Source organism: Rhinatrema bivittatum, chromosome 1 (assembly GCF_901001135.1).
Source record: "Rhinatrema bivittatum chromosome 1, aRhiBiv1.1, whole genome shotgun sequence".
Classification (NCBI taxonomy): Eukaryota; Metazoa; Chordata; class Amphibia; order Gymnophiona; family Rhinatrematidae; genus Rhinatrema; species Rhinatrema bivittatum.
Genome location: NC_042615.1, coordinates 356,819,291 through 356,839,477, shown reverse-complemented (window position 1 = coordinate 356,839,477; position 20,187 = coordinate 356,819,291). Strand labels below are relative to the sequence as shown.

At 42.5% G+C, this 20,187-nt stretch overlaps 1 protein-coding gene across 1 annotated transcript in view; it reads right to left on the bottom strand.

The window, feature by feature from the left end:
• The window catches only part of ANTXR2 (ANTXR cell adhesion molecule 2), a 374,917-nt gene that overhangs the window by 131,295 nt on the left and 223,435 nt on the right, over positions 1 to 20,187 (bottom strand). The window contains exon 13 of the mRNA XM_029600240.1: positions 8,066 to 8,110. Coding sequence (XP_029456100.1) covers positions 8,066 to 8,110 — 45 coding nt within the window. The remainder of the gene's footprint in view (positions 1 to 8,065; positions 8,111 to 20,187) is intronic.

The window sequence follows — 20,187 nt, the reverse complement described above, 5'->3', positions numbered from 1 at the left end:
GGCATCTCCAGTGGCTTTGGCCACGCCCCTATGCGGCACGGAGCGCCCGTCCTCTTGTAGGGCCAGGTGCGGGTCCTAGCTCCGTGCCCGCCCTGATTGATCGAACGATATAAGGAAGTCCCTGCCTGCACTTCCTTGGGTCGGCACTGTAAGTGTACTAGTTTACCTCTGCGTTCATAGTCTTGTACCAGCATCCTAATGTTCCAGCCTTGTTCCAGCGTCCTACTGTTCCAGCCTTCCAGCATCCTTCTGTTCCAGCGTCTGTCTGTCCTGTCTCCCCAGGTAGTACCCTCGGACTGTCTCTCTGGTACTGACCTCGGCCTGCTCCTTGACCATTCTGCCCGCTGCCTGGATCCTGACCTCTGCCTGCCTTGTGACCTTGTCTGACCTCCGGAACCTGACCCCTGCCTCGTTGACTACTCCTCGGACTGATCCTCAAATTCTGACCTTGGCTACCATTGTCCACATGTCCTGATTCTGGCTCTGTCCCTTGCCTTGTCATTGCCTACACTGTTCTGGTCTTCCTTGCTCCTCCAGACCTACAGCCTAGAGTCTGACCATGCTCCCTTGCTGTCCGTGGGCACGCCTCTCTACTACCTCTCCAAGAGACCCTGCAAGGCCCACCTAAGTCCAAGTGGCCTGGATCCCTACGGGCTCCACCCGGGAGGACCGAGGGCTTCCAGTGGTGAAGCTCATCCTAGCCTCTGTCTCCTCCAGTGCTCCACCCCCTGGGGGCAGATGCTTCCTGGTCCCTACCAGGGAGCCGTTCTCCACTGCTCCAGGACAAGGGTCCACCTCCAAGCGCAACACATATCATGAAAAATCTTAGTGGGAAGTGGATAAATCACTAAGGGCTGGAGCTTACTGACTCTGTGCGCTGAAGTGGCTGCCACCAAAAACACAATCTTCCAGAATAGGTACTTCAGGAGTGCAGTGGTTCAAAAGGAGCTTTCATCAACTGAGCCAAAACCACATTGAGATTCCTTATGGGAGGCTTCAACTGAAGCAGCTCCTGCATGAAACTTACAATTATAGGCTGTACAGAGATGGGCTTATCCTCTACACCAGTGGTTCTCAACCTTTTTTCTGTCAGGACACACCTGATAGATGGTCCTCACATGCGAGACACACTGAACACATGACAGTCACAGGGCTAACCCCACCCGCACCCCGACCCTCAATAATGGGTATAAAGCAGAACTAGAACATTTCCTGTTCAACTAACCATACAAAAAAGATATTCTGGTGTTATCTCAATAATAGCAACACAAACTCCCTCTACTACCAGGTGCAATAGCCCTACTTATAAAAAGACATCAGTTCACCACCAATGCATGTCCAGTTGAGAAAACACAACAAACAAAATGAGGTATTATATGTGCCTACATGCTAGTTAAATATCTCACCTCGGTCATACACACAAGATCGACCTTCACCAAGATCGACCTTCACCAAGTACCGAAAGACCAAAAATTACAAATATGGAGACAAACTGGAATGAAAACGCCAAAAAAGCCACTCTGCATGCAGAGCAAACCTGGAGAAATGGAAACAGAAATATAGCACCTAACAAAGTCCCAGGATCTGCAATAATGCAAACAAACTAATCCGCACAAAGTTACACCTGCATTATGGCATCACTCAAATGGAACAACCCTACTTATAAAAAGGCAACTCTACAAATATTAAACCAGGCCCTAAACACCAATACACCTCCCATTAAGAAAACAGAAAAGGCCAAGCTGTTATAGATTCCCACATAGAAATAATTATAAAACTATATGAAGAAATCTTTCAAAACTGCTGATGAACAGAACTTCATCTAACAATTAAAAACTCTTAAAAATTATTAAAAATTCTTCAAACACCAATAAAATATTTCAAAACAGCAGACACATCACATACTACCCAATAATTAAAATGGCAGTCAATCAAGAAAAATGAACTTAAAAAGCCATCTTTACTTACCCTCTCCAGCAGTTCTCCTACTCCTTTCCCTTGCAGGCCACACCAGAAGCAGCAGTAGCTGTTGAAGCTGTCCTCATGGTCCTCTTCCTTAGGGACCACAACCAGTCTCTTCTCTCTCTCACACACGCACATACACACACACACACACACACATATACCAGTCATCTCCCTGATCAGTCTTTCTCACACATGCACAAGTCACCTCTCTGACCAGTCTCTCTCAATCACATAATACTCTCCCTTTCTCTTACTTACACATAGGCTTTCAATCACACACATGTTCTCTCTATCTCACTTACAAACAAGTTCAATCACACACATGCCCCCCTCTTTCACAGCCACAGCCAGCCAAAATCATGCTCCATCTCTCTCTCGCACACACACACATTGAAACACACAAGCACCCTCCCTGTCTCACAAATACACCACACACATACAGAAGCACCCTCCCTGTCACATACACACTACACAGACACAGAAGCACCCTTCTTGTTTCACATACACAACACACACACATAGAAGCACCCTCCCTAGCTCACCATCACACCACACAGACACAGAAGCACCTTCCCTGTCTCACACAGATGAAGCACCCTCCCTGTCTCACATTCATGAAGCATCCTCCCTGTCTCACATACACTCACCCACACACACACACACACACACACAGAAGTTCCATTCCTTTCTCACATACTCACCACACAGACATACACACAGAAGCACCCTCCCTGCCTCATATACACACCACACACACACAGAAGCACCCTTCGGATCTCAAATACACACACACACACACAAAGGCCCCCAGTTGAACAGCTCTTCTTTGGCCCTGCTGTTCTGGTTTCTGGCAGTGGCTAGCAGCGCCGGTCTTCATTTCTTGGCCCCGCCGGTCTGGTCTCTGATGGCGGCAAGCAGCGCTGGTCTTCATTTCTTCGGCTCGCCAGCCTGGTCTCTGGTGGCGGCTATCAGCACCGGTCTTCATTTCTTCAGCCCTGCTGGCTGCAAGCAGCACGCGACACACCTGCCGGTTTTCAGGATATCTACAATGAATACAATGAATCCTACCCCTTTTGGGGGTCAAATCTCGAGAGTCTCCTAGATGAGGAGGGTGGATCCTGAATACCAGCATAGAGCTGGTCACAAATTTGGGCCACTACTTCTCTCCAAATAGATTCTCTCCTGTGCACAGCACATCAACAAGTCTTTCCTGCACCCACTGATGGAGATACGAGTCCCACAGTCAGGCAAGTCTGCAGGTGCGTTCCCAGTAGCAGAGGCATCAATGCTGCCTCAAAACTGTAGGTTTAGCAGATCCCGTGTTTTCAGCACTCTAGACCCTTGTGCACCAGCGACTGGAGGGTGTCATGCTGCTGATGAGGCAGTTATTCGGCCACCTCCTGAACCTCTTCAGAATGTCCCACATATACTAGCCTATGAAGAGCTAGTAGGCTGCTATGTGGGCAATAAGCATTGCTCCCTGAAACACTTTCTTCCCCAGAGAATCCATGGCCCTCAGATCCTTCCCTGGGTGCACCGAGGAATGGGTGTGAAGGCACATGGCCTTTTTGAGAGCCTATTCGACCACGACTGATTGGTGTGGCAACTACCACTTGTCAAATCTGGGAGCCTTTTGAAAGAGATATATTATGTCTGTCTTCCTATTCATGGGAGGCACTGAGAGGGTGTTTTCCCACATCCTCATCAGCAACTCCAGAAGGATCTCGAACACTGGGAATGCCATGATCTCCTCTGGAAGCTCAACATACTGGTCTGTAAAGTAAATGAGATGGTGTGTTATATTCAGCGGTCCACGGACTGCCCCCCATGAACCACCGCCCTTACCTCTATGGCCAGGCCAGCCGACTCAACCTTGGCATGGCAGGACACCGTTGTCTCCTCCATTGATGTGCCCACACGATGCCATCCACTGCTGACGGAGAGGGATTCTGACAGCTCTCCTAGGGTATGTGAGTGCCGACGCTTCAACCTTAAAAGGGCCTGTGGTGGGAAAACTCCTGCGGTGCCCTTAGATGACATCACCAAACTCTTCATCCATAAGGCGAGCCCAGACGCCTGCCCAATGCCTCAGCAACAGGTCCAGCTACTACATAGTAGCATGTGTTGTGTCCCAGCATTCCTGCCTTTCTTCCAGCCTATATCCAGTCTTTGTTTCAGCCTGTTTCCAGTCTTCAGTCTTTGTTCCAGTCTGTGCCATTCTTCATTGCCTAGTTCCCACCCTTGCCTGTCTGACTCAGACTATCCATTCCTCTCCCTCTCCTTTGGATGGACAGCTGGTTTGACCTCTGCCTGGATTCCGGATATGCCTGACTCTGCCTGCCTTTGACCTCTGCCTGGACCCTGGATACTTCTGATCACCATCTGCCTATGACCCTAGCTAACATCAGACCTTCTCTTCTGTCATCAGCAGAAACCCTACCTAAGTCCTGCTGGCCCCGGCACCCAACGGCTCAACCTGAGGGGAACGTGGACTGTTATGAGTGAAGGTCTTGTACAATTTCTGCTTTGTCGAGATCTGCCCGCTAATAGTGAGAATCTGCAGGGCCTCTCCCTGCAGATAAGAGTCAATCTTGCCTCGGCCCAAGTGTTCACAGACACAACAGGTTTCTGTAATCAACCTACCAAAGCCTGTGAAGGAGAGGTCCTCCAGAGACTTCCTTCTGCTTTTGGGAGGAGACAGGGCAGTAGGGAGGCCATCCAATACTTTGGGATCCTAAACATCTGGGGAGCCTTCCCTCCAGGGGTCATAGGGGTCCTCTTCCATACTACCATAGACAGGGAGTGGGTCCTGAGGTGTTTGGTCCCTAGCCAGTGGTATGGGAACCAACGCAGCTGGCCAGGTGCACCTGGACCCTAAGGTTGCCCCCTTTGCTGGGGAAGCTTCTTCCTCTGAGGAACCAGTGATGACCACTGGACCAGTCGGTGGCTTCTTTGATGCCCTGGACATCGATGCTGCCCCAGGTACCGACACTGGTGACAGTGTCAATAGCACTCTGATGAGCATGTGTAGGAATTTGAGCAATGGCTCAAGGGTAGATGGCGTAGGTTCCAATGTCATCAGTATTCCGATGCTGAGGCCCTGCAGTTCCCTCTCCATGGCCTGCCTCACTTGCTTCTCTAGCTCCTCCTCAAAAATCGCCGATGTGAAGACTGACTAGGATGCAGGAGGCATGGCCACATCCTCTTTGGAACTGAGAGGAGGATGGGTGGTAAATACTGGGACCAGTGGAGGCCGAGAAGAACCCCTAAGAACCATGGAGCACTGATGCTCCTCACTACGGGGTAGCTCTAGAAGCATCATAGCCGAGGCTGGAGTATCACCATGCCCAGCACCGTGTATCAAAGGGGACTGATACCGATGCTTCTTTGGCTTTCATTAATGCTTGGATCAGCCCTTCCCCAGTGCCAAGACCGAAGAAGACAAACCCGATGCCTTCGACCTGGATAGGTGATGGCCTATCTTCAGCATCCCTGGAAGCCCTCGATGTCGACGGAGCCAATAACCACACCAATGTCAATAGCTCAATGGCCATTGGTGCGGCTCCATGTTCCCTTGATGACTATGCTTCTGATGCCAATGTATCAGTCTTCCCAAGCCAGAAGAGCTGTTCCATCTTGTCCAACCACTCCTACCATCCTTTTGGAATCATTTGTGCACACTTGCCACAACCCCAGATGTCATGTGATACCCCAAGGCAGATGACACATCTATCATGGGGATCCGTGATAGATATAGGCCTCATACATTGAATACATTGCTTAAATCCCACTGATGACATGTCGTTGCAAAAGAAAAGGGATGTGATGTCAAAATCGATAGTGGAAGCCATCGATGGCTGGCAGGCAGCCAGCACACCTCCACCCCAGGGGTCGACTGTGAAAGGAAACTTACCAAAACACCAAAAAACCTGACTGAGAGGGAGAACAGGAAGGACCCCGCATCGACTGCACAATCCTGATTGCAAAAATAGCAGCAAAAATTATCAGAAAACTATTCAGATAAGGAGAAAATGTTTGAAAGACTACTTCACTGCAAGATACTGGACTCCCAAGAAAAGAAGAGCCTGAGAGGACCCTGCATGGATGCGTGGTATAATGATGCGGAGCGAGCTCCGAGCAGCTCATTCAACGTTCTAGAAACCTTGATGTACGTTTTTTGTGCTGGACTCCATCAGATGATGTCACCCATGTGTGAGGACCGCCAGTGCTAACATATTATATTTACATTATATAAAATTTTTAGCTTAGGGTCCTAATATGCCCTGTTTGAATCCCATATTTTCTCAAGACTCCCTGTAGCTTTATTTCGAGCCGATAACCCAGCACATAAATTCTGTGCTTGCACACAGTTTGACAGCTTTGGAAAAATGTGAGAGGAAAAAAGTTACAATTCTGTTACTTGTTATTACCCAACTGTAACTGAATTGACCGATGCACAAGGAAGTAAAAGTGATGTGGTCAAGGTAACTCGGAATCTCTAACAGAGCCATGACCAGAACCCAGGAATGCTGATATTCTGGCCCATACCCTGAGATCTGGAAACGTGTCTTGTTTTCCTTATATAGGACAACTGGTATAAACATTTTGAAAGCTGCAACTAAAAGTCTTTTTCAGGTAAATTAAAACTTCTAATCAAGTTTGATCTTTATGGCTCTGAAACATTATCTTTATTAATGTCTAAGTACAGTAACAGGCATTAGGAATTTCAATGTTGCCTCATTTTTAAGCAAAGGTATTTAATGCCAATGTTGTCCATACCTACTTATATAACTTTTAGACTGACAAAGATGTTTACCCATCAAGCTCAACTTTCCTTCAAGTGTGCTAGACATCCCGGGCCGGATTTTAAATGCCATGCGCGCCGGCGTGCCTATTTTGCATAGGCCGCCGGCGCGCGCGCAGCCCTGGGACGCGCGTAAGTCCCGGGGCTTCGTAAAAGGAGCGGGGAGGGGGCGCCTGGTGCGCGAACAAAAGTACGCCCTCCTGCAAAATTATAAAATCTACCCCCCGATGTCCATTATGGTCTTCATGTATCCCTGTTCTCACAAATGTTATCAGCAAAATAATAATTATTTATTTTTAAATTATGTTATCAAATGTGCCTGAATTTGATTTGATAGTAGGCTATTCCAAACATTGATCGGTTCAACATAAGCTCACTGGTTCTTTCCAATAAATCTAAGTATAAACCTAAAAAATATTGATACATAATTATATACATGATAACAGTCTTTACTTTTCTATAGTGAACATCCTCCATGTTTATAATCTCTCCAGAGATATTAAATGTTCAGTTCTCTTTTTGAATTTTGTTGTTCTTTTACAAATTCCCTTGAGCTCATTCACAAATGTAAGGTACAGGTAGCATACAAAATTGTAACCAAAGCCTAATACTGTGGTAATATCATGTGAAGTTCTCTGCTAATAGCCTTTCCCCTGTTGATATCTGAAAGAGTTAAATTAAGGCAGGTATGTTTGGCTAAATATATTTGCTGCTTTACTACCCTTTACTTGGCAAAGGAGACATTTTAAAGAATTAATCTTCCTTAATCTATTTATTCAGTATTCCAAAACTACTATTTATGTTACTACACAAAATTTTTAAAGTAAGCACAGAAATCATGCAAGAATATAACAAAACAGAGCTAATTCCATACAGGAAGATACCTTTAAAAAGGTTTACAAGTGGTTTTGATTTTCTTACATCAAGCTTTCTCTTTAATGACGACAGAGGTTTAGAAGTGCCGGATACTGTTCTACATATGAAGTATACCTTGTGAACAACAGCATTTAAAGATATAGGCAGAACTTCTGTTTCTCAGAAGTGGAAACAGCTGGGCTGCTGCAGCTACAGGCAGCAGAGGGAAGGAGGTACTGCCAGCAGCTTACTCCCTCCCTCCTGATCCCTCCTCTCCCATTTGTTGTCTGGCTCTAAGCTTTGCCAAAAATCCTCAAAAACATACAAGCTCTGGGCATTATCAACAGGTACAAAAGTACTGCCTAATAACATAATCTACGATGTGATTCAGTTTGTCAGTAGTTAATAATAAGTTGCAGCCAGTAGAATGTGCTCACGTACCTCTTTCGGCGCAGGGGGTGGTGGAGGAGGAGGATCCTTGATGACCTAAAATGGAAGCAAAAAAAAATGCTCAGGGAAAGTGATGAGAGACAGCAAGTGGCTTGAATGAATTAGCGAGGGTATCTTACTGTTGACCATTCTGTAATGATTTGCCAATGTTTGTTCACAAACTGACAACTGGTGGTGTAGCTCCCTTGGCTACTGATTACCCAGGCGCCATGGAAAATGACACATGGCCCCCCTAGTGTAAAATAAACTTAAGCTTATTGACAGTCACTCGTTGGGGCAAGTGTTCCTTCCCATTTGCTTATTAATTGGATGAGGTTCAGGCATTTTAAGTAATCCCCGATCATGAAACCCAACACAGTTAATTAGGCAGTATAAGAAGCCATAGCTTTGCCTTGCTGTGGACCCAAGATGTCCGGCTTTCCATGTTATGCTGCTGGACTATTTCTGGACCACTGACAAGAGTGAGATGCCATCTGGTAATCCAAGTGCACTTCTGGGCCTCTTAGCTATCTACCTAAATTATTTTTTTTGCAGACCTAACATTCCAGACCTATCATCTGAAAGTGTGTCAACTTTACTGTACATGAAGAGGAATGTCTACAATATGATACAATTAAATTTAAAAGTATTCTGAAATTGCTCCTGAAAAATTATCCCTTGTGCCCTCATTACTGCAGTTTGACTTACTGACATTCATTCACAATATTTCATGACAGTGTAAGTATATTAAAAGTGGACCAGACTCTAAAAGCACTACAAAATACATTGTAAAAGCTATAGAGCTAAATATATGTCTTCACCTGTTTGCAAGAAAAGGAGATTTCATTTATTGCCTGCAAAGTACTTCTCATCCCATTTTATTCTTGAGGAGTGAATATTCCAGACATAATTAAAACGTGGTTTAGTAGTTTAGACCCATCTAACATCCAATCTTCATTAATCAGCATATCAAGCACCAGATTTATCCCCATTATGTATAAAAGCACAAATTTCTGTATAAACCAGAGCTAATAAACATACTAACTGATTGTAAGAAACTAAAGGGTAGATTTTAAAAGGGCTGTGCGTGCACCCATAAATGCGTGTTTCTTGCTGCACACAAAAATATGTGCTATTTTATAACCTATGTGCATATGTCTGCACATATATTACACACAACACTTTGCTACAGCTCCTTAAAAGGCATAGGATTAGGAATGAGAGAGAGGGAGAGAGAGAGAGAGACTTTGTAAGGCTCAGTCTGATACTCTATATATATGGACCATTGTAAGGAGGCACTTTGATTCGGGGTGAGTTTTCAGGAGGTGGGTTGGGGTCAAGGGGTGGTGTTACAGATAGCATTCAGAGGTATCCATAGTAAAAATGACATCATTAAACATTTTTTGACCTTATAAGTGATGAAAATTCTAAAAAGAGGAGATTTGTAAACTGCAGTCTGCTAGCTGCATTGTACAAATCAACTCTTTTTCATCACTTATAAGGTTTGAAATTCTTTAATGATGTCAATTTTACAATGGATACCTCTCAATGTGTTTGTAGCACCACCTCCCCAACCCCAACTCACCTCCCGAAAACTCACCTTGAATCAAAGTGCCTCCTTACAATGGTCCATATATAGAGTCAGACTGAGCCTTACAAAGACTCTCTCTCTCTCTCTCTCTCTCTCATTCACTGGATTTCTATGCCTAACAAGGAGCTGTAGCAAAGTGCCACACACCAGCTGAGGAAAATTTGGAGTTATGTGCATCAGTGCTGGCCTCACCTCTGGAACACCCCTTTTCTACCTACTTTTTCTGGGCACGCACTTCCCAGCTATTTAAAATTTGTGTAGCTCCCGTGCAGCCCACTTACACGCATATGTGGCCATTTTGCACGCGTAAGGTTTTTAAAATCTACCTTTAAGTGTATGCAGCCTCAGAAGAAGTGTCTAACCAACAGTTTCTACAGCAATCACATAGCTGGGGCATCCTCTGAATAGAGGCAGGGCCCTGGTTTTGTATGTAAATCCAACTGCCATTTGGCTAGGCTCAACAGCCTAGCCAAATGGCAGTTGGATTTCAATGAGCAGTGCTACAGCTGTAAGTTTTCTCTCTCCCTTGAAGAAGCCTAGGTAGGGCTTGCTTTTCTCATGTTCCTGCTGTCTGGACTTTAATCCCTCCTACCCTAATCCTCACTCACCCACTCCAGGATCTGCCTTTCTTAAATATTCTTCCAAGATCATAAGTCAATTTATCACTCAAATTTATGGTAAACAAAGGAATTATTTAGAGTTATTAAAAATAATATAGTTATTCCACATAGGAACACTCCCCCCACAAACACACACTCTAAGGGGAAAAAAAAGAAAAAAAAAAAACCCTCCACCTGACAACTTGGTGCCTCTCTCAGACCCTGAGAAATGAAGTGAAAGGCCATAATACATCACCACAATGTGCTTCAGAAAAACTACTCTATCTATAGTGCACAGGTGATATGGATTTATCACGAAAGCCAATCCATATAAGGTATCTTCTCCCTAGCTCCCTGCAACCCAAGATCTCTACCTAACCCAAACAAATCATTCCTCCATCCCTTCAACTAGGCCTTCTTAATGTTCACTCTGCAAATAGCAAATCGCACCTCATTTAGGACCTAACTAAAGAATTATCAACTCCATATCCTATATATATCACTGAGACCTGGATAGGAGAAAGTGACACTATTACTCTCACTTAGCTCTGCTCACCTGGCTACCAAATTCACCACACCCCCAACTCATCAGCTGTGGAGGAGGAATTGCTGTCATCTTCAAACACTCACTGGCCATGGATCTGATGATTACTAAACAGATAGGAAAATCTGATCGCCAGCAACAAAGCTCCAAGGTAATGAGGGATCTAAAATCCTTTTTATCTACCACTCACCTAAGCTACCCTGACACCTTCCTTACACGTTTTAAATTCCTATGTGACGTCGCTACCAATACCCACAACTTGCTGCTTCAAGGAGATTTCAACTATCATGCAGTCCCCTATCAAAGGCCATGCTAACTTCCAGCACAACATGGATGACCTTTGCCTCATCCAACTAATCAAGGTCCCTACACATAGATATGGTCACAATCTCGACTTAATTTTCCAACCTACCAGCACCAAGATTGACTCTGATTCAAACACCATTTCTTGGTTAAATCATAAACTTGTCCAGGCCACCATCCCATTCCAAAATCAGTGTTCTTACATCAAACCTTCCATCAGGAATCTAGCCTGTGTTACAAGTGAAAACCCAAGCAATCTCATCAATATACCCACAACAACTACCACCTCTGTCCCACCAGAACTTCTAGACCAAGAATGGAATGATGAATTCTCTACTGCAAATGAGAACTCTCAAATCTAATCTTACCAGAACTCCCATGAATTCTCTATGATTCCATGAAGTTCTCATAAAACAACAACCTTAACAATTTGAATGGGCACAGCAGAAACAAAAAACTGATATCAACATTTGTCTCTGAAAAGAGCACACCAAAAAAATACAAAGCAGCTATCCAGCAAGCCAAAAACAGACTACATTTCCAAACAACTAGAACACAGGTAGCAAACTCCGGTCCTCGAGGGCCACAAACAGGCCAGGTTTTCAGGATATCCACATTGAATATACATGAGATAGATCTGCATGCTCTGCCTCCAATGTATGCAAATCTATCTCATGCATATTCACTGTGGTTAACCTGAAAACCTGGCCTGTTTGTTGCCCTCGAGGACTGGAGTTAGCCACCCCTGAACTAGAACTATCTATGAACCACCCAAGACACACCCAAGGAAACTTTTTGACCTTTTACAAAAACTCTCCAAACTCTTTACTGAAAAAATACAAGCTATTTGTTTTGCCTTTCTTTCCTCCACCTCCTCTGGCTCTTTCATCCCTGGTGCTAAACATCTCATGAATGCAACAATCACATAAGCAAATTGTCTGACTTCAGGACAATCACTCTGCTAGAAGTGGAAAAAATTCTTAATCAAATCAGCCAGTCTGTGAACTCTAAGATTCCTCTGTAATCTGAAACATGACCTAGCAACCTGACTAACAAATATAATAAATTCCATTCTAACCCAAGGCTCACTACCCAGCTCACTGTTATCAAGCTCATCCTAAAAAACACCTGGCACTGATCCTATAATAAACAATAACTAGTACTCATTCTCTAGCCGCCTCTTCTTATCCTAGATGGTAGAATAAGTAGTTTACTTCTAACTCTTAGTTTTTCTAGAGGTGTATAATATCTTACACCACTACCAATTTGGGTTCAGGAAAAGCCATGGAACAGAATTGGTTCTATTGGTCATCACAAACACTATCCACTTCTATGTGAATCAAGGTGGTGACTTCCTCATTATTCAACTTCATCTCCGATTGCCTTCAATACAGTTGATCACTATCTCCTGATCCAGCACCTAAAGGTTACTGGCATTGATGGCACTGCCCTAAAGTGGTTTCAATCATTAGTTGCTAACAGAACACAGTTGGTTACATGGGCCAACAAACTGATCTGCCCTACAGAACTCACTTGTGGAGTGCCTCAGGGCTCAGTCCTTTTCCTGTTACTTTTCAACATCTGTATATTTCCTATGTGTGACCTCATCCAGTCCTTCAAAATTGAATGCCTCCTATTTGCCGATGACATCCAAATGGGATCGACATCAAAATAGGATCTGAACAAATTTCATTAAATACCAATATCAATAACTGTCTGACAGCAGTAGCCCAAAGGCTTAGTAATCACAAACTCAGCCTAAACCCATCTAAGTCGGAACTCCTCTGGCTCAGACACCAAGGTCACTCCCTACAATCGCTTCTCTCACTACCAGGTATGACTTTACATCCTAAGGAGTTAGTACGAGTCCTAGGAGTTCAACTCGATCAATATCTCAAAATGGAAACCTGCATCTTGAAATTTGTAAGTTCCTCCTTCATGTATCTGTGTCAATTCTGCCAATTACATAATTTCCTTAACACAATCTTGCTACCATAATCCATGTGTTAATCATTAGTTGACTCTATTACTGAAATTCCCTGCACAACAGCATCTCACAATACAGTCTGAAGCACCTCTAGTTCCTACAAAGTACTGCCATCAGAATTTTGGTAGTTGCAAAAGCAACTGATCATATCAAGTCTATTCAACATCAGTTTCACTGGCTCCTAGAAGAAAGCAGGATAAAATTTTAAGCTCTCTGCTTTGTCTTCAAATGCTTAAATAAACAGGCCCCTGGCACATCTCTCTTCCCATGTATGCCCTTGAAAGAAATTTGGTCTGCTGAAATGGCTCTTCTTCCTCTCCTCCGTTGACCGCTGCCAGATTGTCCTGCACAAGACTCTACAATTTCAGCTGTTATACCCTATTCATTTGTAACAAAGTAATATGAAACCTGTGCCTAGGTCCATGCTACCTTAACTTCAGGAAAAAAAAAAGCTAAGGCATGGCTTTTCGGCTGGGCCTTCCTCTACAACCCACATCTTCAGCTCAATTTTCTGAACTCCCACCAAGGGACTGTGTTATACACAACAAGGACACAACTGGGTCTTGAAACCATTCACAAATGGGTTTTCCTATGCTGAATCTCAATACTATGTTAATTGCAAATTCTGCCTTATTTTTGTTTATTACTAAAACGGGAATATAAAACTAATAATAATAATAATGCTCTCTGCTAGTAGGTTATTCCAAGCATCATCTATCCCATTTCTTCAAGTCTCTCGCCTCCCAAATTCACATATCATGATGCCATGACCTTGAAATTCTTTTCTTTTTCAGCAAGTAAAATGTACACTAGCCACCCAGAGCTTCATTAATGTCCGTGCCATTCTGGCATGGGCACTGATGTGGAACACACATGAAAACAGAGACAAAGATGAAGCCTCCTCATCTAAGGCAGAGGGAGAACCCATCTGTTCTCTCTCCTGGGGACAGCAATGCATGCACAGTGCTGGCCCTTTCAGTAGGGCATGCTGGGTAGTTGCCTAGGGTGCTTGTTGCTGAGAGGTGCCTATCGCCTTCTACCTTTCAGATCCTACTAGTTTTTCACCTAGCACAGTGAAGTGTCTTTCCAGAAAAAGCAGGGAACCTTTTAACAGACCAACTACACAGTATATTCTGTCAAGAATTGGGCATGTTTCATAGAAACTAAGAATATGATGGCACATGATGACATCAAGTCCCATACAGTCACATTGCTAGTGCAATGTCAGTCTCCAAGCTGATCTCTGGTTTTTTCCTCGCCTCTTTGCAACTCTGTGCTTATCCCATGTTTTCTTAAATTCTATTTCTGTTTTTGTCTCTATCACATCCTCTAGGAGGCTGTTCTATGTATCGATCCTTTCTGAAAATAAATATTTTCTAATGTTGTTCCTGAATCTTCTCAAAAATAGTCCAGCACAAATGCATACAATGTAATGGCCTAAGACAAGAAAACGTGTGCATGCAAATCTTCAATATCCAGCTTTCCTGCTGGATTGACTAAAGGGAGTACATGTTTGGGTTCTTTTATATTGGGTTTTTGAATTGTCATGTTTAAATATGCGTGAGAAGCATTTCTAAAAATTACAAAAAAAATGTTTTATTCGGACATCTACCATTTTATTTATTTATTTATTTATTTATTTATTTAAAAACTTTTATATACCGGTATTAGTGGGGGACATCATACCGGTTTACATTCGAACATTTAAGCTTGGAAAATACATATTAACAGGGAGTTTTAGGACCGATGATTATAAGTGATCCTGGGCTGGTATAAATATTAAACTAATATTAAGTTCAAATACCACAGGGTGGTATACTATGATGGTCTTCTTTACAAATAAGATATTGAAGATTTGCATGCACATGTTTTCTTGTTCCTGAATCTACCCCATGACTTCTTGTTCCTTTCCTCTGAAAAAGTTATCTCAGGCATTCATAGATAACTGACTTTTCCCTTCCATTTCCCATCTCATTATACATTCTCCTCAGATGACTACACTGATTTTTCAACTAGTCTCAAAAAAATATTCATATGACCAAACAGCTACATAGAAAAGTACTAAATGACAAATTGATTGCCCAGCATTTGGAAAAGGCCAAACCGCTCTTAACTGACAACCAAATATTAACAAATAATTTAGGTTGCATGGACAAAGAAGAGTGAAGGAAAGGTTTATGAGAATTGTCCAAAAATTCTCAGCGTATTTTGCTTTATTTTGCACTGAATTACAAGATTGGAAATCATGAATAGCGTAAGTCACTGTGTTGTTTTCCCCACACAGCTTTGTAAATTAACACAATTTAGCTCCGACACAATCCCTCATAAAAAAAGCATTCCCTGGGATGTCATCATTTGACCATGCAGTAAAACCATTTACTAAATGCCATCTTGAATCTCTGACCAAAATCTTATTCAATGACTAATTTTAAAGGTACACCTCAACCACTCCACCACATCCAGTGATATTCAACTAAAGCAAATCAAATTGGACAGATTGGACAAAAAGGTAAGCATTAACTTCAGGATATGTCCGGGTGGACATGAGGATTCTGATGAGGTGGGGATTTTTTTTTTTTTTGATCTACAGACACATCCTGGCACATGTGCTTCTTTAGTTCCAGGTGGAATTTCTTGTTTTTTGTTTAAAATTCCTAACCATGATACAGATGTCAATAATACCACAGAATCTATTTCAAAAACAGAAGATCATCCTCTGAACGCTCCAAACACATATATGAAGAGTCAACACTCTGATAAGGAAGTCATAGTTAACAACAAAACAAATTTAACAGCATAAACAAAATGAAACTACACTGTTGTACCTAAGACATCTGCTTCATAATTGGCCAGAAAACATGGCACAGGTTTATGTTCACCCTCAAGTTTTTTTATCCCTACAAAATCTGGTTGTTTTATGACCACACAAATAGATATATGGGAAAACTGAATTTACCATGTACCCAAGGCGCATTCTAAGGCACTCAGCTTCATCACTGCATCACGCCCAAGTCAAGGCTTACTGATTACCTCTGGCCTAGACTTCTTAACATTTGATGAACAACAGTCTGTTGAATACGCAAAAGGTTTTCAAATGTTCAGAGAATACTATAACCATCAAAGTAATTTCGGTTTGCAGATATGATTATTTGTCTCTAATGGTGAAAAGCTATGGACCAACTATACCATGAGGATTAAAAGTTTTACCATCCATTAAGTGAAACTATATGAGTAAATAATCTTTTTTGAACAAATGTTATTTAGCCCCCCTGACAGTAACAGTATGAGAATGTTCATACCCTTATATATTAGCAGGGTGAGTCCATAAAAACGGAAATTATTCTGGCGCTTATTCTAGGTTTGATATTATTAGAGGAAGGGATAACAGGAGGAAGCTGTCCTTCTATCTACCTCATTTACTGCGAATACAAATGAAATGCATTGATATCTTGATCTTTTTCCTCTTCCATAAAAATTACATTGGGGAAAACAAATGATTAATGGCAAAGGGATGCACAGGATAAGATGGGAATTTACTTGTTTGAGTGGATTACTGAACAATTAAAAACAAAGGTATTCCCTAAAGTATACACTATTGAGTGTGGTGATCCTTTAGCCCCTAGTTTCAGACCCTTTGCTAGGATTTAGGCAGAGGAGCAAGTTGTGTACCATTTCCGGAACTGCACCTCTAGACCTCTAGTGAGGCTGCTGGCATGGTCAGCCCCCCACCCCCATCCCCCGCCTTTATAAAAGCAGGCTGAGTCATAGATCGGTGTGGCAATGATGATTTTATTTGGAGTTGTGAGGAAGCAGGAACATAAGAACATAAGAAAATGCCATACTGGGTCAGACCAAGGGTCCATCAAGCCCAGCATCCTGTTTCCAGCAGTGGCCAATCCAGGCCATAAGAACCTGGCAAGTACCCAAAAACTAAGACTATTCCATGTTACCATTGCTAATGGCAGTGGCTATTCTCTAAGTGAACTTAATAGCAGGTAATGGATTTCTCGTCTAAGAACTTATCCAATCCTTTTTTAAACACATCTGTACTAACTAGAGATGTGAATCGGAACTGAAATCCGAACCGATTCTGGTTCCGATTCACATCTCTAATACTAACTGCACTAACCACATCCTCTGGCAACAAATTCCAGAGTTTAATTGTGCGTTGAGTAAAAAAGAACTTTCTCCGATTAGTTTTAAATGTGCTCCATGCTAACTTCATGGAGTGCCCCCTAGTCTTTCTACTATCCGAAAGAGTAAATAACCGATTCACATCTACCCGTTCTAGACCTCTCATGATTTTAAACACCTCTATCATATCCCTCCTCAGTCGTCTCTTCTCCAAGCTGAAAAGTCCTAACCTCTTTAGTCTTTCCTCATAGGGGAGCTGTTCCATTCCCCTTATCATTTTGGTAGCCCTTCTCTGTACCTTCTCCATCGCAATTATATCTTTTTTGAGATGCGGCGACCAGAATTGTACACAGTATTCAAGGTGCGGTCTCACCATGGAGTGATACAGAGGCATTATGACATTTTTTGTTTTATTCACCATTCCCTTTCTAATAATTCCCAACATTCTGTTTGCTTTTTTTGACTGCCGCAGCACACTGTACCGACGATTTCAATGTGTTATCCACTATGACACCTAGATCTCTTTCTTGGGTTGTAGCACCTAATATGGAACCCAACGTTGTGTAATTATAGCATGGGTTATTTTTCCCTATATGCATCACCTTGCACTTATCCACATTAAATTTCATCTGCTTGGATGCCCAATTTTCCAATCTCACAAGGTCTTCCTGCAATTTATCACAATCTGCTTGTGATTTAACTACTCTGAACAATTTTGTGTCAACTGCAAATTTGATTATCTCACTCGTCGTATTTCTTTCCAGATCATTTATAAATATATTGAAAAGTAAGGGTCCCAATACAGATCCCTGAGGCACTCCACTGTCCACTCCCTTCCACTGAGAAAATTGCCCATTTAATCCTACTCTCTGTTATCTGTCTTTTAGCCAGTTTGCAATCCACGAAAGGACATCGCCACCTATCCCATGACTTTTTACTTTTCCTAGAAGCCTCTCATGAGGAACTTTGTCAAACGCCTTCTGAAAATCCAAGTATACTATATCTACCGGTTCACCTTTATCCACATGTTTATTAACTCCTTCAAAAAAGTGAAGCAGATTTGTGAGGCAACACTTGCCCTGGGTAAAGCCATGCTGACTTTGTTCCATTAAACCATGTCTTTCTATATGTTCTGTGATTTTGATGTTTAGAACACTTTCCACTATTTTTCCTGGCACTGAAGTCAGGCTAACCGGTCTGTAGTTTCCCGGATCGCCCCTGGAGCCCTTCTTAAATATTGGGGTTACATTTGCTATCCTCCAGTCTTCAGGTACAATGGATGATTTTAATGATAAATTACAAATTTTTACTAATAGGTCTGAAATTTCATTTTTTAGTTCTTCAGAACTCTGGGGTGTATACCATCCGGTCCAGGTGATTTACTACTCTTCAGTTTGTCAATCAGGCCTACCACATCTTCTAGGTTCACCGTGATTTGATTCAGTCCATCTGAATCATTACCCATGAAAACCTTCTCCATTACGGGTACCTCCCCAACTTCCTCTTCAGTAAACACCGAAGCAAAGAAATCATTTAATCTTTCCGCGATGGCCTTATCTTCTCTAAGTGCCCCTTTAACCCCTCGATCATCTAATGGTCCAACTGACTCCCTCACAGGCTTTCTGCTTCGGATATATTTTAAAAAGTTTTTACTGTGAGTTTTTGCCTCTACAGCCAACTTCTTTTCAAATTCTCTCTTAGCCTGTCTTATCAGTGTCTTACATTTAACTTGCCAATGTTTATGCTTTATCCTATTTTCTTCTGTTGGATCCTTCTTCCAATTTTTGAATGAAGATCTTTTGGCTAAAATAGCTTCTTTCACCTCCCCTTTTAACCATGCCGGTAATCGTTTTGCCTTCTTTCCACCTTTCTTAATGTGTGGAATACATTTGGACTGTGCTTCTAGAATGGTATTTTTTTAACAATGACCATGCCTCTTGGACATTTTTTACTTTTGTAGCTGCTCCTTTCAGATTTTTTCTAACAATTTTTCTCATTTTATCAAAGTTTCCCTTTTGAAAGTTTAGCACGAGAGCCTTGGATTTGCACACTGTTCCTTTTCCAGTCATTAAATCAAATTTGATCATATTATGATCACTATTGCCAAGTGGCCCCACCACCGTTACCTCTCTCACCAAGTCCTGTGCTCCACTGAGAATTAGATCTAAAATTTCTCCCTCTCTCGTCGGTTCCTGAACCAATTGCTCCATAAAGCTATCATTTATTCCATCCAGGAATGTTATCTCTCTAGCGTGACCCGACGATACATTTACCCAGTCTATATTGGGGTAATTGAAGTCTCCCATTATTACTACACTACCAATTTGGTTAGCTTCCCTAATTTCTCTTAGCATTTCACTGTCCGTCTCACCATCTTGACCAGGTGGACGGTAGTATACCCCTATCACTATAGTCTTCCCCGACACACAAGGGATTTCTACCCATAAAGATTCAATTTTGTATTTAGTCTCATGCAGGATGTTTATCCTGTTGGACTCTATGCCATCCTGGACATAAAGTGCCACACCTCCTCCCGAGTGTCCTCTCTGTCATTGCGATATAATTTGTACCCCGGTATAGCACTGTCCCATTGGTTATCCTCTTTCCACCATGTCTCTGAGATGCCAATTAAGTCTATGTTATCATTTACTGCTATACATTCTAATTCTCCCATCTTACTTCTTAGACTTCTGGCATTAGCATACAAACATTTCAAAGTTTGTTTTTTGTTTGTATTTTCATTCTGCTTTTTAATTGATAGGGATAAGTTTGAATTTTTTAGCTCAGGTGAGTTTTTAGTTACAGGCACTTGAACTACTTTTCTAATTATTGGAACCTCACTGTCGGGATGCCCTAATTCTAATGCATCATTAGTATCCTTTAAAGATACCTCTCTCCGAACCATGTGCTGCTGAGCGACTGTCAGCTTTCCCCTTTGTTCTAGTTTAAAAGCTGTTCTATCTCCTTTTTAAAGGT